The sequence below is a fragment of the Bos grunniens genome, chromosome 7, assembly GCF_055505025.1.
Source record: "Bos grunniens cultivar Pamir isolate PY7600 chromosome 7, Bosgru_T2T1.0, whole genome shotgun sequence".
Taxonomy (NCBI): Eukaryota; Metazoa; Chordata; class Mammalia; order Artiodactyla; family Bovidae; genus Bos; species Bos grunniens.
Window position 1 is genome coordinate 102171263 of NC_141171.1, and position 25666 is coordinate 102196928.

Below are 25666 nucleotides of genomic sequence, written 5' to 3' on the forward strand. Positions count from 1 at the left end.
GGTTTGTCATAGCTTTCTTTGCAAGGAGCAAGCATCTTTAATTTCATGGCTGCAGTCACTGTCCACAGTGATTTTGGAGCCCAAGAAAATAAAGTCTGTCTCTGTTTCCACGTTTTTCCCCTTTTATTTGCCACAGAGTGATGGGATTGGATGCCATGATTTTAGTTTTTTGAATGTTGAGTTTTCAGCCAACTGTTTCACTCTTCCTCTTTCACTTTCATCAAGAGGCTCTTTAGTTCCTTTCTGCTATTATCTGCTTATCTGAGGTTGTTGAAATTTCTCTCAGCAGTCTTGATTCCAGCTTGTGATTCATCCAGCCCAGCATTCTGAATGATGTACTGTGCGTATAAGTTAAATAAGCAGGGTGACAATACTTTTTGAGTGTTACCTTGCTACCATGTGGACTTCCCTGATAGCTCAGTTGGTAAAGAGTACACCTGCAATGAAGGAGACCAGATTCAATTCCTGAGTCAGGAAGATCCACTGGAGAAGGGATAGGCTACCCATTCCAGTTTTCTTTGGCTTCCCTTGTCACTCAGCTGGTAAAGAATCCACCTATAATGTGGGGGGAAACCTGGGTTTGTTCCCTGGGTTGGGAAGGTCCCCTGGAGAAGGGAAAGGCTACCCACTCCAGTACTCTGGCCTGGAGAATTCCATGGACTGAATAGTCCCTGGGGTCTCAGAGAGTCAGACACGACTGATGCTCGCATGTGAAATGAGTGCAGTTGTATGATAGTTTGGTCATTCTTTGGCATTGCACTTTTTTGGGATTGGAATGAAAACTGACCTTTTTTCAGTCCTGTGGCCACTGCTGAGTGTTCCAAATTTGCTGACATACTGAGTGTAGCACTTTAACAGCATCATCTTTTAGGATTTTAAATAGCTCTGCTGGAATTCCATCACCTCCACTAGCTTTGTTGGTAATAATGTTTCCAAAGGCTCACTTGACTTCACACTGCAGGATGTTGGGCTCTAGGTGAGTGACCACACCATATGGTTATCCAGGTCATTAAGACCTTTTTTGTATTGTTCTGTGTATTCTTGCCTCTTCTTAATCTCTTCTTCTGTTAGGTTCTTAGGCTTTTTGTCCTCTCATGTTTCCATCCTTACATGAAATGTTCCCTTAATATCTCTGTTTTATTCGAGACATCTCCAATCTTTCCCATTCTCTTGTTTCCCTCTGTTTCTTTGCATTGTTCATTTAAGAAGACCTTCTCATCTTTGCTTTGTATTCTGTGGAACTCTGCATTTAGTTGAGTGTATCTTTCCCTTTTTCCCTTGCCTTTTGCTTCTCTGAGTCTAATAGAGAGTTTTTTCTTAGGTGTAAACTGAATCATGAGCCTCCTCTTAAAAATTCTCTTGTGGATCCTCATTGACCACAAGGTAGTAATCAGACTTTTAAGGCTGGCATGCAAGGTACTTCATAGCCTGCCCTCTGTACTACAAACCTTATTTCTTACAGTAGAAACCATAGCAAATAATGTACTCTCACCTGAATATGGCATGCTGTTTCGTTCCTCTGCCCTTTGCGTTTATTACCTTTGCCTAGAGTGCCTTTCCCTCTCTTGTCTGCTCTTGAATTCTTGTTGCCCTTATTAATCTTCCTTCCATGCTTAGATCTTTATTTTGGCAGTTACTTTCTTCTATAATTTTTTTAGTCATTTATACCTTTTGTCAAACTAAAACAGTTTGAGAAGGATCACAGCATTATGCATTCTAGTATTCCCTTATAATGTTCAGTATAATTATTTTTTAGAGAGAACAGAACCTCATTTTACCAGTTTTGCTGTATAATTACTTATAACCTCTTCCAATGTTGAGAATTTTCACACGTGAAATAGAACAATGTGTCAAAAAATACCGCCTAGAAACAGAGGTGTTTTTTATTTGAATTTGTTGCTTGCCGTTATATATTTACATATATATCTTTTCAAAGTAATGTATATATTTTAACATTTCTGAAAGGTTTACACAGTGGGTCCAGATTATGCCCATGCTGAAGCTCGAAAATCTCCTGCACTTGATGGCAAGGTGGAACGAGATAGTGAAGGAAAAGAAGTAAGATACCCTGTTATTCTCAATGCACGAGAGAAATTAATTGCTTGGAAAGTCTGCCTTGCTTTTAAGGTAGGATGTTATGCAGGCCATGTAGACTTGTAAAAATTTGAATTTTCTTTTTTGAGTGAAAGAGATGTTGTTTGGGCTTATAATAGGAAAGAAAAGTAGAGAGAATGAATTGGTATATCTGAATAGTTTTTTTGAACTTTACAAAGGATTCTTGCCATTAATAAGAATATATGATAAATGAAAGCCTTTCCTTCTTATTCTTTCTTCATTATATAAAAGGAAACTGTTTATTCAGAAACTACAATTAGAGAAGAAAACAACTGAAATGGTAGAGTTATAGGAGTATTTTTTTAATATACTCCTATAACAGAACTAGTTGTAAGTATTTACTCATAGAATTGATATAATTTTTTTTTTAAGGAAGTCTTCCACCCTTCATAGTTGATCATTTGGTCTGTTAAATATAGTAAAATATATTCGTGAAAACTACTAATAAAAACTTTTTACTTAGATATTTGAGTTGTTCTCTCAATCTCTATTATTAAGGTTTGATATACTGTGCAGTAAAGATTAAAACAGAAGTAGTACAACTTGCATCTCATAGAGGATAAACTTTACCTTGTTGAAGCCTTGTCTTGGATATGTAACTTAAAACTAGTGTATATTGCTAGTTATTAAATAATAAATTCTTTGTGTCTTAATAATTTGAAGTCTCTCATGGAAGGAATCGTAACCTAAAGTATGTTTTAATAGTTTTATATGGTTTTTATATGATCTGTTTTAACTTTGTAATGCCAGGATTCCAAAAGCCATGACTTAAAATCATATTATACTAATACATGATGGTTTGAACATAAAACCTAGAAGATCAGAAAATTCCTAGAGCCTAAGCAGGAAATTTATACCTTTTTAACTGTTATCTCCCAAATAAAGTAAATTTGTTTCAGGGGCTCACAACTGTGTAGTTGTCAGAATTTAAAAGATTCATAAGAATAATTGGACATTTCTTCTGGGCTGTGTTTTCAAAGCTTTCTCCTCTTTTTTTTTCTTTTTGGTTTTTTTTTTTTTTTTTTTTAATTAAAGAAGTTAGAATTTCTGCTAGCATAAAATTTATCAAAGACTTTAAAACTTTTTTACTTTTGTATTTTAATTAAAAATTAATTGAAAAGCTTCTTGAGTTCTTGGCCTCTCTAGTCTCTTAAGCATTATTGTTCTATATTTACTTCATAGAAGAATTTAAATAATCATGTGGCATGTGCTGTATATTTTAGAGTATTCAAGTTACAAATAAGTAGCTTCCTTGTTTTTTGCTTATTTTGAAGTAAAGGGCACTTATAAAATTTGTATTCTAATAAGACTGGAAAACTCAGTCTTAAATGAAATTTTAAAATGTATAATTTATTTTAAATAGCAAACAGTTTGTGGCTTTGATTTGCTACGGGCCAATGGACAGTCCTATGTCTGTGATGTCAATGGCTTCAGTTTTGTGAAAAATTCCATGAAGTATTATGATGATTGTGCAAAAATACTTGGGTAAGGTTTTTTTCCTTTATATTTCTTCCTCTTTACTTTTGTTAGTGCATACTCGGTATTCAGAAACCAAATAATTGTAAACATCAAATGAACAGGGCTTTATAAGCACTCTAGAGTAAAAAATCCGTGTTCATAAAATGACATCCCCAAATCCTGAATTACACTTCAGGTTATGTAAGACAAATTAATTTATGAACAGTGTAAACTTTTAAAGGTATTTAACCTCATAGATGTAGAAATGCTGTATAACAATGATTTACACAGTGATGGTTGATCATTCATCGAAACAGCTGATTGATTAGATTACCTTGTTTCTCAAGTTTTTGTTAGGTAATTATAGTATTTTATGGTACAGAATTAACATTCGTGAAATAAGTAACGAGAATAAAATAGAAGTAATTGGAATTTAGAAATCTTGAATGATTCAACTTTCTACAAGCATATGTTACTCAAAATAATCTCACGAGATTATCAAGTGAGCATAAAAGAAATTATTGTGTACAAAAATGCCATTTTTGTATTCTTTGACTTATTTTCATACATCTTGACTTAGAAGACTTGAAAGACAATTTATGACGTTATTTATTTATTTTATTTTTGGCCGTGCTGACTCTTCTTTGCTATGTGCAGGCTTTCTCTAGTTAGGGAGGGAGGGTCTCCTCTGTGTGGCTTTGCGCAGGGTTCTCACTGGTGGCTTCTCTTGCTGCAGAGCAGAGACTCTAGGCACACAGGCTCAGTAGTTGTGGCACACGGGCTTAGCTGTGCTGGGGGGAGCAGTCGACCAGACCAGGGATCAAACCCACGTGGGGTCAGGGAAGTCCTGATAAAGACTGTTTTTAACCATTTCAAAGTATATACGACAAAATACTTATGTCAAAGCCATAAAAAACTTAAAACTTTAAAATATATCTTAATCATTGGAGTCAGCAATTATAGTATATTTCAAAGGTTTGTGAACTTACCCTTAAAGTAAAATTTAGCAGGTCTCAGTTAAATTTTAGCATGAATAAATGCTAAATTTAAGCAAAACAAAAGATGTCCTGTAATTACGTAAAATTTTCATTGTTAACCTTTTTAACAAACTGTAATAGAAATCTGTTAAAAATGAACAATGGTATTTAAAATAGCTTTCAGTTCAGTTCAGTTCAGTCACTCTGTCGTGTCCGACTCTTTGCGACCCCATGAACTGCAGCACGCCAGGCCTCCCTGGCCATCACCAACTCCCGGAGTTCACTGAGACTCACGTCCATCCAGTCAGTGATGCCATCCAGCCATCTCATCCTCTGTCGTCCCCTTCTCCTCCTTCCCCCAATCCCTCCCAGCATCAGAGTCTTTTCCAATGAGTCAACTCTTCGCATGAGGTGGCCAAAGTACTGGAGTTTCAGCTTTAGCATCATTCCTTCCAAAGAAATCCCAGGGCTGATCTCCTTCAGAATGGACTGGTTGGATCTCCTTGCAGTCCAAGGGACTCTCAAGAGTCTTCTGCAACACCACAATTCAAAAGCATCAATTCTTCGGCGCTCAGCCTTCTTCACAGTCCAACTCTCACATCCATACATGACCACAGGAAAAACCGTAGCCTTGACTAGACGGATCTTTGTTGACAACGTAATGTCTCTGCTTTTGAATATGCTGTCTAGGTTGGTCATAACTTTTCTTCCAAGGAGTAAGCGTCTTTTAATTTCATGGCTGCAGTCACCATCTGCAGTGATTTTGGAGCCCAAAGAAATAAAGTCTGACACTGTTTCCACTGTTTCCCCATCTATTTCCCATGAAGTGATGGGACCGGATGCCGTGAACTTCGTTTTCTGAATGTTGAGCTTTAAGCCAACTTTTTCACTCTCCACTTTCACTTTCATGAAGAGGCTTTTTAGTTCCTCTTCACTTTCTGCAGTAAGGGTGGTGTCATCTGCATATCTGAGGTTATTGATATTTTTCCCAGCAATCTTGATTCCAGCTTGTGTTTCTTCCAGTCCAGCGTTTCTCATGATGTACTCTGCATATAAGTTAAATAAGCAGGGTGACAATATACAGCCTTGACGAACTCCTTTTCCTATTTGGAACCAGTCTGTTGTTCCATGTCCAGTTCTAACTGTTGCTTCCTGACCTGCATACAAATTTCTCAAGAGGCAGGTCAGGTGGTCTGGTATTCCCATCTCTTTCAGAATTTTCCACAGTTTATTGTGATCCACACAGTCAAAGGCTTTGGCATAGTCAATAAAGCAGAAATAGATGTTTTTCTGGAACTCTCTTGCTTTTTCCATGATCGGCAGATGTTGCCAATTTGATCTCTGGTTCCTCTGCCCTTTCTAAAACCAGCTGGAACATCAGGAAGTTCATGGTTCACGTATTGCTGCAGCCTGGCTTGGAGAATTTTGAGCATTACTTTACTAGCATATGAGATGAGTGCAAATGTGGGGTAGTTTGAGCATTCTTTGGCATTACCTTTCTTTGAGATTGGAATGAAAACTGACCTTTTCCAGTCCTGTGGTCACTGCTGAGTTTTCCACATTTGCTGGCATATTGAGTGCCGCACTTTCACAGCATCATCTTTCAGGATTTGAAATAGCTCCACTGGAATTCCATCACCTCCACTAGCTTTGTAGTGATGCTTTCTAAGGCCCACTTGACTTCACATTCCAGGATGTCTGGCTCTAGGTCAGTGATCACACCATCATGATTGTCTGGGTCATGAAGATCTTTTTTGTACAGTTCTTCTGTGTATTCTTGCCACCTCTTCTTAATATCTTCTGCTTCTGTTAGGTCCATACCATTTCTGTCCTTTATCGAGCCCATCTTTGCATGAAATGCTTGTTCCCTTGGTATCTCTAATTTTCTTGACGAGGTCTCTAGTCTTTCCCATTCTGTTGTTTTCCTCTATTTCTTTGCATTGATCGCTGAGGAAGGCTTTCTTATCTCTTCTTGCTATTCTTTGGAACTCATGTGCTTATATCTTTCCTTTTCTTCTTTGCTTTTCACTTCTCTTCTTTCCACAGCTATTTGTAAGGCCTCCCCAGCCATTTTGATTTTTTGCATTTCTTTTCCATGGGGATGGTCTTGATCCCTGTCTCCTTATAGGTGATCAATAAAAGCTGGTAAGAAATACTCAGTGTCCACAGAGATAATCTTGGATTTTAGAATCTGTGGAAGTAAACAGGCAGCTCTAGTGACATGAAAGTGAAAGTCACTCAGTTGCAACCCCATAAACTAGCCTGCCAGGCTCCTCTGTCCATGGAATTCTCCAGGCCAGAATACTGGAGTGGGTAGCTGTTCCCTTCTCCAGGGGGTCTTCCCAGCCCAGGGATCAAACCCTTGTCTCCTGCATTGAAAGTGAATTGTTTACCATCTGAGCCACCAAGGAACTTACTTGAATCCAATGTGATTTATATTTTTAAAAAGGAAATAAGTAAATTCCAAATTCATGATATCTCATTGCTGTGTTCTATATACCAGTTTAGCACTGCTGATCTAATTTCTTTATCAGGATTGATTTTTTTCTTAGTTTATTTTTTATGTACTGTATTCACATAATTACTAGATAGTTTGACTTTAACTTCTATGATTTTCTTTTGTCATTAACACCCAGGTTTGTCTTAAAATGAACTAGTTTAAGTTTTCTTTTTTTGTCTTGAAGGAATATTGTAATGCGAGAGCTTGCTCCACAATTTCATATCCCCTGGTCAATACCCTTAGAAGCTGAAGATATCCCGATTGTACCAACTACATCTGGAACTATGTAAGTTTGAGTATTTTCATTCAGAAATTCCTTGTGTTTCCCTGTTGGCCTGTGCTATCACAATAAAGATTATATATATGAATAATATTAAATAATTTACTTTGTATATTTTCATATGATTCACTTTCCAGATGGAAAAATAGATTATAAGCTTTTACATGGGCTATTTAGAATGAAAGAGTTTCCCAGGTGATTCAGTGGTAAAGAATCCTCCTGCCAACGCAAGGAGATGCAGGATCCCTTGAGTTAGATCCCTTGGTCGAGAAGATTCCCTAGAGGAGGAAATGGCAACCCACTCCAGTATACTTGCCAGGAGAATCCCATGGACAGAGGAACCTAGCAGGCGCCGGTCCATAGAGTCACGAAGAATTGCACACGGCCAAGCAACTGAGCACTCACACATGCATTTAGACTAAAGATCTTTTCTGTTGTTAAAATCCCGAAAAATTTTTGGATAATTATAGAACTGTTGAATTGAGCCATAAGAATAAAGGAGGTGCCAACAGATATATTACTTAAAGGTTCATGGTCAGTGGTTTACAGTTTTGGTGCTCTTAGCATGTAAAGGAAAAATACATAGTTATATCTTGAAGTAAATTACTTAGACCAGTATTGCCAAAGTGTTTTATAAAATTTCTAGTGAAATTTACTACCTAAAATTCACTTGTTATTCATGTGAGCTAGGAGCTTTATGTTAGCATGTTAAATATTCTGAGGATACCTGATTGGGGCAGAAGAGAGGACAAAAATACTTAATTTTGTTTTTAAACCAGTATTTCCAAACTTATTTAATACAAAGTATATTTTCGGTAACTTACTCTAGAGAGTTGTGTTCTGTGTCTCATAATTTGACAAATGGTAGTTTAAACCCTCCCTTGTGGCTCAGCTGGTAAAGAATCCGCCTGCAACGTGGGAGACCTGGGTTGGGAAGATCCCCTGGAGAAGGGAAAGGATACCCATTCCAGTATTCTGGCCTGGAGAATTCCATGGGGTCACAAAAAGTCAGACACCACTGAGCGACTTTCACTTCCTTTCATTCTTACTAAGACAGTTTTATCTTCCAGTATTTTAAGTTTGAAATACTTTTCTTCATACATGGGCAAAATAAATATAGCAGCTTTATTTTGTTTGATTTAATGAAATCTGTCTGTATGATGATCTACCACACTGGGCAGGTAATTAATGAAGTTAGGGAATTATAGTCCATTTGCTTGTATCCAAAGTTAGTATAGTCATCTCTGAAGAAGAAGCAAGCTTGATATTACTCCCCCTCCAGCCTCTTAAATTCTTTTTAGGATTGACTTCATAAAATTAAAGCTAGTTGTTACAAGCGCTGTTCTTAATGGGAACGATCTTGAAGTGGTAAAAGATAGTTCCAAATAAACAATTAGATGTATTAATCTTAGTTATATAACAAATCTTTGTTAGAAAATTGAGAGGGGAAGGCGCCAAGATGGCGGAGGAGTAGGACGGGGAAAACACTTTCTCCCCCACAAATTCATCAAAAGAGCATTTAAACATCGAGTAAATTCCACAAAACAACTTCTGAATGCCGGCAGAGGACATCAGGCACCCAGAAAAGCAACTCAACTCCTCAAAAGGAGGTAGGAAAAAATATTAAAGACAATAAAAGAGACAAAAGAGGGAGGGACGGAGTTCCGTCCCGGGAAGGGAGTCTTAAAAAGAGAGAAGTTTCCAAACACCAGGAAACCTTCTCACTGCCGAATCCGTGCCGAGCTTTGGAAGCACAGAGGACAACATAACAGGGAGAAAAAATAAATAAACAATTAAAACTCGCAGATTGCGAGCCCTACGGTAACTCCTCCAGCGGAGAAGCAGCGCAGACGCCTGCATCCGCCATTAGCAAGCGGGGGCTGGGCAGGGAGGCGCGGCGCGGGCTGCATCGCTCAGAGTAAGAATCTGGCCTGAATACCCTGAGCGCTATCTGAGCGAAATAATTTGGGCTAGCAAACCAGACTGCGGGATATCTACCTCGCGAAAAGCCAGCCCTAACCTAAGACACCGCCAGCCCGTGCACGGAACAAAGGACTAAACAGAGGTAGCCGGCTGCAAACCTTCCCCCTCCGGTGACAGGCAGCCAGAGCCGGAAGGGGGCAATCTCAGCCCCAGAGAGACATTATCTATAAAACTGGCTTCTTTGCTAACTAAAACTTATTGGGGGTCTGGACAGTCAACATCTGCCTGAGAAGGTGCGCCAGTTTTACACCCAGATAACCAAGTGGCGGGGAGGCGATAAGTCGCAGCATTGGCGCTCGCCAAACACCTCATCACCTGAGCTGCTCAGACCTGGGAAGAGCACAAAACACAGCCCCAACTGAGTCTGCGCCTCTGAGGACTACCTGAGTGCCTGAACCTGAGCGGCTTGGACCTGGGAGGTGCATGCAACCCAGGGCCAGCCTCGGATTGTTCCCGGCGGAACAACCTAGAGCCTGAGCAGTGTGGGCAGGGAGGCTACACGCGCCGTGAGCGGGGGCAGACCCAGTGTGGCTGAGGCACTGCGAGCGCACGCCAGTGTCATTTGTTTGCAGCATCCTTCCCTCCCTCCCCATAGCGCGACTGAACAAAGAGAAGAAATACAGCTCCACCCACCAGAACACCGACACAAGCTTCCCTAACCAGGAAACCTTGACAAGCCACCTCTACATACCCACACACAGCGAGGAAACGCCACAGTAAAGAGAACTCCACAAACTGCCAGAATACAGAAAGGACTCCCAAACTCAGCAATTTAAACAAGATGAAGAGACAGAGGAATAGCCAGCAGATAAAGGAACAGGATAAATGCCCACCAAACCAAACAAAAGAGGAAGAGATAGGGAATCTACCTGATAAAGAATTCCAAATAATGATAGTGAAATTGATCCAAAATCTTGAAATTAAAATGGAATCACAGATAAATAGCCTGGAGACAAGGATTGAGAAGATGCAAGAAAGGTTTAACAAGGACCTAGAAGAAATAAAAAAGAGTCAATATATAATGAATAATGCAATAAATGAAACTAAAAACACTCTGGAGCCAACAAATAGTAGAATAACAGAGGCAGAAGATAGGATTAGTGAATTAGAAGATAGAATGGTAGAAATAAATGAATCAGAGAGGATAAAAGAAAAACGAATTAAAAGAAATGAGGACAATCTCAGAGACCTCCAGGACAATATTAAACGCTACAACATTCGAATCATAGGGGTTCCAGAAGAAGAAGACGAAAAGAAAGACCATGAGAAAATACTTGAGGAGATAATAGTTGAAAACTTCCCTAAAATGGGGAAGGAAATAATCACCCAAGTCCAAGAAACCCAGAGAGTCCCAAACAGGATAAACCCAAGGAGAAACACCCCAAGACACATATTAATCAAATTAACAAAGATCAAACACAAAGAACAAATATTAAAAGCAGCAAGGGAAAAACAACAAATAACACACAAGGGAATTCCCATAAGGATAACAGCTGATCTTTCAATAGAAACTCTTCAAGCCAGGAGGGAATGGCAAGACATACTTAAAATGATGAAAGAAAATAACCTACAGCCCAGATTATTGTACCCAGCAAGGATCTCATTCAAGTATGAAGGAGAAATCAAAAGCTTTTCAGACAAGCAAAAGCTGAGAGAATTCTGCACCACCAAACCAGCTCTCCAACAAATACTAAAGGATATTCTCTAGACAGGAAACACAAAAATGGTGTATAAACTCGAACCCAAAACAATAAAGTAAATGGCAATGGGATCATACTTATTAGTAATTACCTTAAACGTAAATGGTTGAATGCCCCAACCAAAAGACAAAGACTGGCTGAATGGATACAAAAACAAGACCCCTACATATGTTGTCTACAAGAGACCCACCTCAAAACAGGGGACACATACAGACTGAAAGTGAAGGGCTGGAAAAAGATTTTCCATGCAAATAGGGACCAAAAGAAAGCAGGAGTCACAATACTTGTATCAGATAAATTAGACTTTAAAACAAAGGCTGTGAAAAGAGATAAAGAAGGTCACTACATAATGATCAAAGGATCAATCCAAGAAGAAGACATAACAATTATAAATATATATCCACCCAACATGGGAGCACCGCAGTATGTAAGACAAATCCTAACAAGTATGAAAGGAGAAATTAACAATAACACAATAATAGTGGGAGACTTTAGTACCCCACTCACACTTATGGATAGATCAACTAAACAGAAAATTAACAAGGAAAAAAAAAAAAAAAAACATGTATCTATAAAGCTCACTAAAGCAAAGCACAGTAAAATGAGGTATGGCAATAAAAGGCATTAAATTTATCAAAAAAAAAAAAATGATGTTTAATAAGATAGATAACTAATAAAGACCTACTGTATAGCACAGGGAGCTTTACCCTGCGATTACCTATATGGGAAAATAATCTAGAAAAAAATGGATATATGTATATTTATAACTGATTCACTTTGCTGTAGACCTGAAACTAATACATTATAAAAAAAAAAAAAAAAAAAAGAAAATTGAGAATGTTGTTTCTTTTTTAACTTAAGGATGGAACTTAGATGTGTCATAGCCGTCATTCGTCATGGGGATCGAACACCAAAGCAAAAAATGAAAATGGAAGTGAGGCATCAAAAGTATGTTTAAAGGGGAATAATTTAATTCACATGATGTGATAATTCAAGATTTCTGATGGGTTCTTATCTATTTTGATTAATACATCATGAGGAAAGACTGCCACTATTTCTTGACCAGTAATATTTAAACCACTGGAAAAAATAAAATCGAAACAAAATCCATCTTAAATTGTGTGTATCAGTATCAGAAAATTACTGTAGCAATATCCATAAATGGTCATCATCCTGACTTAGCTTTTATTTAGTGTTGTAAAGATGAAAATTAATAAAATGGAAGTTTATTACTTTATTCAGTTAATCTAGTGATTATTAGCTTAATATGGTTTAGGAAAATACGAAGTTTTATCAGTCAAGTAAAAGAGTAATACTGTAGAGTGAAAGCGGGCACACACATGTGGAGTCCATAGACCCCAAGTCCGTTATCTGTCACTAATTATTATCTTAGTCCCTTATCTATCATTTATTATAGTTACTTGTTTTATAGAGATAATATTATTGCAAATGCCTAACAGTATTCTGTCTCGTTTATAAGATTCTTTGATCTCTTTGAAAAGTGTGATGGATATAAATCTGGGAAATTAAAACTCAAAAAACCGAAACAATTACAGGCAAGTGCAGTTGATTTCTTGTTGGGTTTTAAAATACTAATGGCAAAATTACATAAAAATTCAGTTCTTTATTCCTTTTACAGGAAGTGCTGGATATTGCACGACAACTTCTTATGGAACTGGGACAAAATAACGATTCTGAAATTGAAGAAAACAAATCAAAACTTGAACAACTTAAGACTGTGTTAGAGATGTAAGTATCCTTTTGAAACCCTTAATTTTGATAACTACTTATAGTGCTCTTTTTTTTAAAATATGTGTGACTTTTCATGTTAATTTCCTTTACAGTTCGATCTATTTTGCTTTTTCTCACTGTAAATCAGGTGAAATTAGTGAAAGTCTAGTAAGTTTTAATTTTTACCAGTGAGAAAAGAGATCGTTACATTGAAGGTTCTGTTTTATAATGGTATTAATTTTGATGAGACCATCAAAAGAGAACATCACATTTGGATTGTTGGTGAAGTACTACATAGGATGAAGGCCACATTGTTAGGTTAACCATAGACTCAGTGCTGTTTAAATGAAAAATAACTTCACATTATATGTTAATCAGGTGAAATTGGTGCCACCAATATGCCTCTTAAAAGATTTATTTCTTTCAAAATAAAAAAAAAAAAGAAATCATTATTTTCATTTTTAAAGACAAGGTAGAGTTTAATTTTTCTTTAGGAGATTGTATTGCGTGCTTATTAAATATTGTCTGTTGTATTTGCCATTTTATTTTTCAGGTATGGCCATTTTTCTGGAATAAATCGTAAGGTCCAGTTAACCTATCTCCCTCATGGTTGTCCTAAGACATCTAGTGAAGAAGAGGGTATGTCACTATTAATGCTTATTAGTTTTTAATTATATGTAGGAACTTGCTACTCATTGTTGATTACCTTTTTAATCTTCTGTCAAATAGTTTAGGGGTTGGCATGCTTAATAGAGGAAAAATAATGTACAGCTTTGGTTAACTATGTCTTCTATCCTTAAAAAGTCTTTTACCTTTTCTCCTTTAGGTAAAAGATACCTTTTATTATTTTAAAAACTGCTTAGGAGTGCTCTTTTATTCTTTAGAGAGCTTATTTCTTTATAACTAATCATTACTTAATGGGTCCCTAACCCATACAGGGTAAAAAGGAAGAAAACTCAAGAAGTAGGAAAAGAATATTTGAAAAAATACACCATCACCATGTTTCTAAAGCAGATATTTTTTTCCACTCAATAAATCAGAATAAGCATTTTAAATGAGTCTCCTAAGAGCAGTGAGCATAAAAATCCATAAGTTTATTTACTTTTCAAAAGAAAAATGGTCAAGGGTTGGGGAGCCATTTTATGGAGAAATAGAAATGCCCAGTATAATAATAATCAGTCTTGCCCTGTCACACTGGCAGAATGTTTTCTTGTTTTTTTCTTTTTTCAAATGGTAATAAGGAATGCTGATGAAAATGCAGTGTGACAGAATTTTATCCACTGGTAGGACTGTAAATTGACAATAATTCTTTGAAAAGTAATTTGGCAGTACATACCAAAAACTTCATAAGACTTCCCTGGTGATCCAGTGGTTAAGCCTGCACACTTCCACTGTAGGTGGCGTGGATTCCATCCCTCGTCAGTGACCTGAGATCCTGCACGTTGCGTGGTGCAGCTGGAGGGTGGGGTGCAGGGGAAACTTCAAAAATTTTTTATATACTTTGACCTTAAGTATACCTAAGAGAATCTATCCCAATGGGATAGTCAGATCTTGCGAGAAAGATCTTCTATAGGGGTAATTACAGTGGCCCACTATTTATAGGAGCAAAACTTGAAGTAAAGATTAAATGCAAGCAGAAATTTGACTATGTTGATCTTTATTCTGAAAGTTCATATATTGCTCTCTTGTCATACCACATGATTAGTAACAATGCAGATTAATTTTCTATATTTTGATGTTTATATCAAAAGCATTCCATAACGATAATTAAAAAGTCAATTAATTGCCTTTATTATAAGTGAATGTTGGCTTGCATGGTGAAGCACATAAAATTACTGACTAGCCCCAGGGTAAAGGATGCTTTTCTATCACTTTTAGTGAATCATTAAATTCCTTAGTGTTTATTGTGGTACTTTTAAAATGACCTTTGTTTCTGGAACCCAACACAGATGTTAGGACATAATAAAGAGTAGGTCAAAATTCAGAATAGAAACTCGAACGTCCTCTGTGTCTGAGAAAATACTTTGTTCTGGAACATGCAGATTCCACAACTCCAAATTTAAAAAGCTGTTCTTGGCTATATTTTATTGTATATCTCACTCGTAAATGTAAATTATAATAAATATTAAGCTCTGTTGTCTTGTATTTCCTTAAAAGTTATACAAATCACTGGTTACTAAACATAAAAATGTATATATCTTCTTCCCTTCAGATAAAATTACCTTTCATGTGGCAGCACTGCAAAGACAAGCTCTGAACTTGTCATCAGGGAGCTCTTAACCTAGCATATCTAGTACAACTAAAAACATCCAGCAAATACTGTTGGCTCTCATACCATTTTCAGAGCAGGGAAGGGAGACGTTTCCTTTCAGAAAACTGGGAAAGAGCCTTCTTTCTAGAGTATGGAAGAGATCTTGAAATTTTAGTAAGATTTTAATAAGTCAAACGAGTGCTATTCCTAGTAGAAGCAACAGCCTACAAAGGATAGATATGTTTAAGGAACAAAGTAATCTACATAAGGCCCGCATTCCACTGCAGAAGAGACAAAAAGAAAAAAAGTAATCATGAAATGTATCTGTTTAAAAGAAGAAAACTTGACATTTGCTTTATCCATTCACATGTGTCTTAGACAGCCGACGAGAAGAGCCGTCCTTGCTCCTGGTTCTAAAGTGGGGAGGAGAGCTAACCCCTGCAGGCAGGGTCCAAGCCGAGGAACTCGGAAGGGCTTTCAGGTGTATGTACCCTGGAGGCCAAGGTAAATTTTGGCGTTTGTTTACTTCAGTTAAATTCATACATCATCTTTCCAGATCCTCCTTTTGAGATGTTATTAAGTATAGAAATACAGTGAGATAAAAATATAGCTTAAGTGATTTGAGGATTTATTTTCAGGAGATTATGCAGGATTTCCTGGTTGTGGTTTACTTAGATTACATAGTACCTACCGACATGACCTTAAAATATACGCCTCTGATGAAGGACGAGTTCAGATGACTGCAGCTGCTTTTGCAAAGGTATAAATAAATGTTTTTAGAATTATTAAAATTTCATCTGATATAGCATTTTAAAAGATTTTTACGGAGGTAATATTCTAAATTCGAGACTTCAGACTAAAACCCTGAAATGACCATGACAATTTGTATTAATAAAGCTTGTTATAAAGTAAGCGTATGCCCTGTGAAATTCTGCATGTAACAAAATAAAAATTAAGATGCTTTCTATTTTGCATTCTAATTCTTAAATCTCTTTTGGCTTTTATTTAATGTGTTTAGGGTCTGTTAGCTCTAGAAGGAGAACTTACACCCATTCTTGTTCAGATGGTGAAAAGTGCAAACATGAATGGCCTTTTGGATAGTGATAGTGATTCTTTGAGCAGTTGTCAGCAACGTGTAAAGGCAAGACTTCATGAAATACTTCAGAGAGACAGAGATTTTACTGCAGAAGATTATGAAAAGGTGGGTCTTAGCAAATTCCTACACTGTCAAATATTATGCACACGAGAAAATGCATAAAACATAAACTCAGAGCTTGTATTACAAAAGCAAAAGGACATATAATCCCTTTACAGGGGGACAGAATGTTGGAAGAACTCTAGCCTCTGTGTGCCTCTTCCCAGTTGTAGTTCCTTCTTATCTGCTAGAAATAACCAGTATCCTAGCTCTTTATAGTCATATCCAGAATGCTTATTCAGATGAGTACGTGTTTGTAGCTCCCATAGTCTTGGTTTGTATTTTTTAAGCTTCCTGTAATGGGATTTTTTTTTAATGTCTGACGTCTTTTTCTCAATATTGTGTTTGTGAAATTCATCCATATTTTTGAGAATTTCCATAGTTGATTAATTTTCATTTCTATGTAGTATTGTTTTCAGAGGTTGGCTAACTTTTCTGTGAAAGGCCAGATAGTAAATATTTTTATACCTTGCTGATCACATATAGTTACTTGTTGCATTATTCTTTACTTTTTTTTAAACGACCTTTTAAAAATTGTAAAAACCATTTCTTAGCTCATAGGCTATTACAGGTTATGTTTGGCCTACAGGCCATAGTTTGTTGATCTGTATTCTATTTTATGAATATGCTCCAATTTATTATTTTTTATTTTTTTATTTTATTTTATTTTTTATGCTCCAATTTATATATGCTTTACAATATTGTTACAGTTTGCGGCTGTTAGAGGTAATGCTGCCATGAATATTCATATATACCTCCTCATGTAGATGAGCATGTTTCTCTTGGTGTATTATATTCTAGGAGGGCAAGTGCTGCACCCCGCAGTCTACTTACATTTCAGTATCAGTATATGATGTCAGACAGTTTTCCAGAGTCACTAAGCAATTTATACCTCCACCAGAAGGCCATGAAAATTGTCATTGCCCTACATAGTCTCTAGTCTCAGTATTTTTGGACTATTCAATTTTGACTTTCTGAAGGTGGATGTATGGTAGTACCTTACTTTGGTTTTAATATTCACTGACCATTTAGGTACCTTCTTTCATGAAGCCTACTCCTCAATTCGTCCTTTTTTACTACTAGTTGCCTGTGTTTTGCTTAATGAATAATAGAATTTCTTTGTATATTTTGGATATGAGCTCTTTGTTATGCATATTCTAAGTTCTACCATCTACACTGAGCCTTAATGATTTCCTTTGATAAAGTTCAGTTCAGTCCAGTTGCTCAGTCATGTCTGACTCATTACGACCCCATGAACCGCAGCACACGAGGCCTCCCTGTCCATCACCAACTCCCGGAGTTCACTCAAACCCATGTCCATCGAGTCAGTGATGCCATCCAGCCATCTCATCCTCTGTCGTCCCCTTCTCCTCCTGCCCCGAATCCCTCCCAGCATCAGGGTCTTTTACAATGAGTCAACTCTTAGTTGAGTCAACTATTGGAGTTTCAGCTTTAGCATCAGGCCTTCCAATGAACAGTCAGGACTGATCTCCTTTAGGACGGACTGGTTGGATGTCCTTGCAGTCCAAGGGACTCTCAAGAGTCTTCTCCAACACCACAGTTCAAAAGCATCAATTCTTCGGCGCTCAGCTTTCTTCACGGTCCATCTCTCACATCCATACATGACCACTGGAAAAACCATAGCCTTGACTAGACAGACCTTTGTTGGCAAAGTAATATCTCTGCTTTTCAATATGTTATCTAGGTTGGTCATAACTTTCCTTCCAAGGAGTAAGCGTCTTTTAATTTCATGGCTGCAATCACCATCTGCAGTGATTTTGGAGCCCAGAAAAATAAGGTCAGCCACTGTTTCCACTGTTTCCCCATCTGTTTGCCATGAAGTGATGGGACCAGATATCATAATCTTAGTATTCTGAATGTTGAGCATTAAGCCAACTTTTTCACTTTCCTCTTTCACTCTCATCAAGAGACTTTTTAGTTCCTCTTCACTTTCTGCCACAAGGGTGATGTCATCTGCATATCTGAGGTTATTGATATTTCTTCCAGCAATCTTGATTCCAGCTTGTGCTCATCCAGCCCAGCGCTTCTCATGATGTACACTGCATATAAGTTAAATAAGCAGGGTGACAATATACAGCCTTGACATACTCCTTTTCCTATCTGGAACCAGTCTGTTGTTCCATGGCCAGTTCTAACTGTTGCTTCCTGACCTGCATATAGGTTTCTCAAGAGGTAAGTCAGGTGTTCTGGTATTCCCATCTCTTTCAGAATTTTCCACAGTTTATTGTGATCCACACAGTCAAAGGCTTTGGCATAGTCAATAAAGCTGAAATAGATGTTTTTCTGGAACTCTCTTGCTTTTTCCATGATCCAGCAGATGTTGACACTTTGATCTCTGGTTCCTCTGCCTTTTCTAAAACCAGCTTGAACATCTGGAAGTTCACGGTTCATGTATTGCTGAAGCCTGGCTTGGAGAATTTTCAGCATTACTTTACTAGCATGTGAGATGAGTGTAAATGTGCGGTAGTTTGAGCAGTCTTTGCATTGCCTTTCTTTGGGATTGGAATGAAAACTGACCTTTTCCAGTCCTGTGGCCACTGCTGAGTTTTCCACATTTGCTGGCATATTGAGTGCAACACTTTCACAGCATCATCTTTCAGGATTTGAAATAGCTCAACTGGAATTCCATCACCTCCACTAGATTTGTTCATAGTGATGCTTTCTAAGGCCCACTTGACTTCACAGTCTAGGATGCCTGGCTGTAGGTGAGTGATCAAACCATCGTGATTATCTGGGTTGTGAAGATCTTTTTTGTACAGTTCTTCTGTGTATTCTTGCCATCTCTTTTAATATCTTCTGCTTCTGTTAGGTCCATACCATTTCTGTCTTTTGTCGAACCCATCTTTGCATGAAATATTCCCTTGGTATCTAATTTTCTTGATGAGGTCTCTAGTCTTTCCCATTCTGTTGTTTTCCTCTATTTCTTTGCATTGATCACTGAGGAAGGCTTTCTTATCTCTCCTTGCTATTCTTTGGAACTCTGCATTCAGATGCTTATATCTTTCCCTTTCTCCTTTGCTTTTCATTTCTCTTCTTTTCACAGCTCTTTGTAAGGCCTCCTCAGGCAGCCATTTTGCTTTTTTGCATTTGTTTTCCATGGGGATGGTCTTGATCCCTGTCTCCGTCCATAGTTCATCAGGCACTCTGTCTATCAGATCTAGTCCCTGAAATCTATTTCTCACTTCCACTGTATAATCATGAAGGATTTGATTTAGGTCATCCCTGAATGGTATAGTGATTTTCCCCACTTTGTTCAATTTAAGTCTGAATTTGGCAATAAGGAGTTCATGATATGAGCCAAAGTCTGCTCCCGGTCTTGTTTCTGCTGACAGTATAGAGCTTCTCCATCTTTGGCTACAAAGAATATAATCAGTCTAATTTCAGTGTTGACCATCTGCTGTTGTCCATGTATAGAGTCTTCTCTTGTGTTGTTGGAATAGGGTGTTTGCTTTGACCAGTGAGTTCTCTTGGCAAAATTCTGTTAGCCTTTGCTTCAATTTGTACTCCAAGGCCAAACTTGCTTGTTACTCCAGGTGTTTCTTGACTTCCTATTTTACATTCCAGTCCCCTGTAATGAAAAGGACATATTTTTGTGTGTTAGTTCTACAAGGTCTTGTAAGTCATCATAGAACCATTTGGTTTCAGCTTCTTCAGCGTTACTGGTTGGGGCATAGAGTTAGATTACCATGATTTTGCATGGTTTGCCTTGGAAATGAACAGAGATCATTCTGTCGTTTTTGAGATTGCATCCAAGTCCTGCATTTTCCACTCTTTTGTTGACTATGATGGCTCCTCCATTTCTTCTAAGGGATTCTCGCCCACAGTCGTAGATATAATGGTCACCTGAGTTGAATACATCCATTCCAGTCCATTTTAGTTCACTGATTCCTAAAATGCCGTTGTTTGCTCTTGCCGTCTCCTTTTTGACCACTTCCAATTTGCCTTGATGTATGGACCTAACGTTCCAGGTGCCTACGCAGGATTGCTCTTCACATTGTTAGACTTTACTTCCATCACCAGTCACATCCACCCGGGTGTTCTTTTCACTTTGGCTCCGTCTCTTCATTCTTCTTGGAGTTATTTCTCCACTGATCTCCAGTAGTATATTGACACCTACCGACCTGGGGAGTTCATCTCTCAGTTTCCTATCTTTTTGCCTTTTCTTACTGTTCATGGGGTTCTCAAGGCAAGAATACTGAAGTGGTTTGCCATTCCCTCTCCAGTGGACCACGTTTTGTCAGAACTCTCCACCATGACTCATGACACCATGTAGAGCTTGGGTGGCCCCACGTGGCATAACTCATAGTCTTATTGAGTTAGACAAGGTCTAACTTTGGTCCGTGTGATCAGTTTAGTTAGTTTTCTGTGATTGTGGTCTTCATTCTGTCTGCTCTTTGATGAATAAGGATAAGAGACTTACAGAAGCTTCCTGATGGGAGAGGTTGACTGTGGGGGAAACTGCGTCTTGTTCTGATCTGCAGAGCCATGCTCAGTAAATCTTTAATCCAGTTTTCTGTTGATGTGTGCATTGTTTGGCCACTCATGGGCAGATCTGGCTGAGTCTCCCACCGTCCTCCAAATTAAATTCCCTGGGGCTTCTCAGTCCCTGTGCCGGATTCCCAGGTTTGGAAATCTGTTGTGGCTCCTAGAACTTTCTTAACAGTGCAAGTATTTCTTTGGTATAATTGTTCTGTGATTTGGGGGTCATCTGCTCGGCAGCCCTCTGGTGGGGCTAGTGATGACCTCCTCCAAGAGGGCTTATGCCACACGCTGGGTCACCCTGGTCTGCTGCAGCCAGAGTCCCTGTCCCCGCGACAGGCCACTGCTGACCCGTCCCTCCGCAGGAGACACTCAGACACTCAAAGGCAGGTCTGGCTCAGCCTCTGTGGGTTCAGTGCATTTTAATTTATTATTTATAATACCTTTTTCTAACAAGGGGGTCATAGGATATGTCCATATATGGTCTTCATAAATTTTGTTTTTTCATGCTCATTTATCTGCCATACAGCTAAAAATTGACTTTTGTGTTTGCCATTAGATAAGGATATCAAAGTTGATATTTACCCCCAACTATATGTATATCCAGGTGTCTCAACACCACTGACTGAAAAGACTATCCTTTTCCTACTACCCTGTAGGATCAGCTTTATCATATGTGTGTAGTTTCTGGAACATAATTCTTTGTTGGCTTTTGTACCATTGAATGAGATCTCCCAAATCCTACATGGGTCCTTCTTCAAGTTTTCTTGACTTTTTGTGTATTTCCATATGAATTTTAAAATAAGCTGGCCAAAAGTCTCATTGGGGTATTGGTTTAGATTGAATTAGATCTTTAGTTTGTGGAAAAACATATTTTTAAAAAAATATTTGTGTTATAAATGGTACCTCTAAAACGGTTACTGTCTGTTGCTGCTATGTACAAAGTTTTTTTTAATATTGACTTTATATATGTCAACTGTGTTAAACTTATTTATTAACTTGGTAATTTATTTCGGTTTTTAAAAAACCTTTCCAAAGGATATCCACAGGTTTTTGTCTTCCTTTCCAATCTTTATGCTTTCAATTCTTTTTTCTTGCTTTACTTTAATTGCTAGCACCATCAAATCCATATTAAATTGAGTGGCTTTTCTGGGTTTGTTCATATTCTCAAAGGGAAAGCCTTTTTAACACTGTACATTAAGTATGATCTCTGTAGATTTTTGTTAAAAGTTTTTGTCATGACAAGTTTTTACATTTTATATTCTCTTCCTGTCTGTTAAATATATGATTTTGAAAAGAGTCTACCTTGGTTCCCAAAATAAAGTCATTTCAAAAATACCTATCTCACTGGTTTGGATTTACTAATATTTTTGGTTAGGAGTTTTACATTTATGTTTATGAGTCGAATTGACCTTTATTTTTTATCCCTGTTGTCTTTGTCTGCTTTCAATATCAAGATTTTGCTGTTTTCATAAAATCGGGAGTCCTCCTTGCGGGGAATAATTCATGTATATATGTTTCATTAGATGTTTGGTAAATTTTGCTGATAAATCCTATGGGCATTTTCTTTATAGGAAAGCTTGTACTTATGGTTCCTAGAGTAATTTAGTAATTTTTATTTAATATATCTTGTGTCTATATTTTTACATTCATCTAGAAATTTGTTTATACAGTCCTCTTCAAGTTCTTTGTAATGTCTGCAGGACCGGCAGAGATATTCCTTTTTGTTTCATAATATTGTACAGTCTTTCTCCCTCCTTTTTTTTCTTAATCACTTTTGCCATAGTTGATCACCTTTATTAGTCCTGTTAAAGAACTGTCTTTCAGACTTATTGGTTCACTAAATTATATACTTGTTTTCAGTTTTATTAATTTTTATTGTTTAATTTATTCCTTCCACTACAGTTTTATTTTGCTCTAATTCTTAAAAACTAATGTCCCTAGAAGGATGCTTATTAAATCATGAATGTTACGTCTGTTCTAAAACACACACTCTATGCCATAAATTTCCCTTTATACACTGTTTTGACTGTATTCATAAATTAAGATTTATGCCATTTGGGGCATTTTCTAATGGTGATTTGCTTGATCATAGGTTATTTAGAAGTATACTTTTATAATTTCCAAAACTATACATTTTTAAGTTATATTTTTGTTATTTCTAACTTTATATCATTTTGCTAAAAACAGATAGTCTTCCTGATATTTTTTTGGTCTGTTTTTTCTTTCTTTACTGTTGTATGTTAAATTTCCCACCTGTAATTATGGATTTTTCTTCTCTTTGTAGTCTCTTAATCTTTGTTTTATGTGTTTTGATGCCATGCTATTAACTGCATACAAATTAAGAGTGGTATGTTTCAGTGAATATTTTTTTGCCGCAAAATACTTTGAGATTAATATAGCTGCAAAAAAATTTTTTTTTAACTTGGTGTTTGTATAATACCCTTCATATCTCTTTTAGTCTTTCTGAAACTATTTTTAGATGAATCTCTTAAAATCTGCATCTAGTTTTTTTTTAGTTTGTTATGAAAATATTTGTTTAGGGCAATTATTTCATTTGTATTATAAAATACTCTAATTTATGTATGAATCTATTCTCGTTTTAAGTGCTTTATATTTATACTGCCTGCTTTTATTTTTCTCTCCTTTCTTGCTTCATTGGAATTGGTACTTTTTATTTATTTATTTCCCTGGTAGTTTTAATATTGTGCTTAATTTTATTATTTGTTTTGTCATTATCCCAGAGGTAACAGTAGGCTTTAATGACATCTACCAATTGAATGTTTACATCATGCTCTTACCCTCTTCCTGGACAAGGCAAGGACTCTAGAACTAGAGTGTTTTTCAAACTTATACTTGAGTCATCTAAGGTCTTATTGAAAATGCAGACTACAGTTTATAACTTTTTTGAACCCCAAATGCAGAGTTTACCAGAGTTCCACCTCTGGAAATCCTGGACTTCACTTTTGTCCAAGCTTCAGTCGTTATATTGACCCAAATTAACTAGTTCACCATAACAAAAAGTGGAATTCCACTTTACATTTTTTGTATTTATAGACACTTATTTAGGGTTAAATTGCCAAGCAAAGTTTCAACAATGAAAATTGAAACTGTTTTGTCATTAATGGCTTTTGTTGACTTGGAAGAAATCTCATCACAAAGGTATTTACATGGTGGTTAAGAGCTCAGGTCTCTAGCCAGGTTACCCGCTTCTTTATGCCACTGTTTACATATTGGTGGTTTGATCTTGGGAAAGGTGCTTTAATCTCTCTTAAGTACCTCATCTGGAAAAAGTGATGCTAATCATAGTCTTAGGGTTATTACTTGTCAATATGTGTCAAATGGTTAAACCATATTTTCAAATACCAAGTGAGTCAGTAAAATATCAGTATGTTAGAATAAAATCTCTTTGTAAATTAGAGCACTTTTGTTAGATTTTCCGTGTGGATAATCTAAATGTTAGCTAAGGCTTAGGATTTTTTTAACATGGAATTTTTAGTTTTTTATTTCCTCCTTTATATCTGGGGATTGAATTTGTAGTTTGAATTTAATCTCCAACTACTAGAAAATTTTGTATATTGTCATTTTGGTCAATTGGGCATAACCAGATATAAAAATGTATACTCTATTCATTTATAGCTTACTCCATCTGGAAGCATTTCTCTTATCAAATCAATGCATTTAATTAAAAATCCTGTAAAGACCTGTGACACGGTTTATTCCCTGATACAAAGTTTGACTTCTCAAATCAGACATCGAATGGAAGATCCCAAATCATCAGGTAAATATTTTGTTTTCCTTGGGTCAGAAAATAAAAATCACTATCCCATTGCTGTAAACATTTTAAAATAAGACGCATCAATCATAAAAAAGCTTTAATGCTATCAGTTCAGTTCAGTTCAGTCGCTCAGTCGTGTCCGACTCTTTGTGACCCCATGGACTGCAGCATGCCAAGCCTCCCTGTCCACCACCAACTCCCAGAGTTTCCCAAAACTTATGTCCATTGAGTCAGTGATGCCAGCCAACCATCTCATCCTCTGTTGCCCCTTCTCCTCCCTCCCTCAATCTTTCCCAGCATCAGGGTCTTTTCAAATGAGTCAGTTCTTCGCATCAGGTACCCAAAGTATTGGCGTTTCAGATTCAGCATCAGTCCTTCCAATGAATATTCAAGACTGATTTCCTTTAGGATGGACTGGTTGGATGTCCTTGCAGTCCAAGGGACTCTCAAGAGTCTTCTTCAACACCACAGTTCAAAAGCATCAATTCTTCAGCACTCAGCTTTCTTTATAGTTCAACTCTCACATCCATACATGACTACTGGAAAAACCATAGCCTTGACTAAGATGGACTTTTGTTGACAAAGTAATGTCTCTGCTTTTTAATATGCTGTCCAGTTTGGTCATAACTTTTCCTTCCAAGGAGTAAGCTTTTTTCTTTTAATTTCATGGCTGTAGTCACCATCTGCAGTGATTTTGGAGCCCAAAAAATAAAGTCTGCCACTGTTTCCCCATCTATTTGCCATGAAGTGATGGGACCGGATGCCATGATCTTAGTTTTCTGAATGTTGAGCTTTAAGCCAACTTTTTTACTCTCCTCCTTCACTTTCATCAAGAGGCTCTTTAGTTCTTCTTCACTTTCTGCCATAAGTGTGGTTTCATCTGCGTATCTGAGGTTATTGATATTTCTCCCGGCAATCTTGATTCCAGCTTGTGCTTCATCCAGTCCAGCGTTTCTCATGATGTACTCTGCATAGAAGTTAAATAAGCAGGGTGACAATATACAGCCTTGACGTACTCCTTTTCCTATTTGGAACCAGTCTGTTGTTCCATGTCCAGTTCTAACTGTTGCTTCCTGACCTGCATACACATTTCTCAAGAGGCAGGTCAGGTGTTGTGGTGTTCCCATCTCTTTCAGAATTTTCCACAGTTTATTGCTATATCTAAGTATTATTTGAGTTAATGTATATCCAGCAAAAG

At 37.2% G+C, this 25666-nt stretch overlaps 1 protein-coding gene across 23 annotated transcripts in view; it reads left to right on the forward strand.

Annotated features, from left to right (window-relative positions):
- PPIP5K2 (diphosphoinositol pentakisphosphate kinase 2) overlaps positions 1-25666 on the forward strand; it is a 109889-nt gene that overhangs the window by 44453 nt on the left and 39770 nt on the right. For 15 of the 23 annotated variants that reach the window (XR_015168356.1, XR_015168357.1, XR_015168354.1 and 12 more), the window contains 11 exons: positions 1966-2127; positions 3479-3600; positions 7235-7336; positions 11875-11961; positions 12494-12573; positions 12657-12762; positions 13298-13383; positions 15374-15499; positions 15634-15755; positions 16014-16196; positions 24330-24471. Coding sequence is in view for 16 of the 23 variants with exons in the window: in XM_086413298.1 (XP_086269424.1) it covers positions 1966-2127; positions 3479-3600; positions 7235-7336; positions 11875-11961; positions 12494-12573; positions 12657-12762; positions 13298-13383; positions 15374-15499; positions 15634-15755; positions 16014-16196; positions 24330-24471 (1318 nt within the window). In the remaining 7 variants the exon portion in view is untranslated. Of the gene's footprint in view, positions 1-1965; positions 2128-3478; positions 3601-7234; positions 7337-11874; positions 11962-12493; positions 12574-12656; positions 12763-13297; positions 13384-15373; positions 15500-15633; positions 15756-16013; positions 16197-24329; positions 24472-25666 lie in introns of those variants that run through there. The other 8 variants (XR_015168359.1, XM_086413299.1, XM_086413302.1 and 5 more) reach the window with 2 other exon arrangements.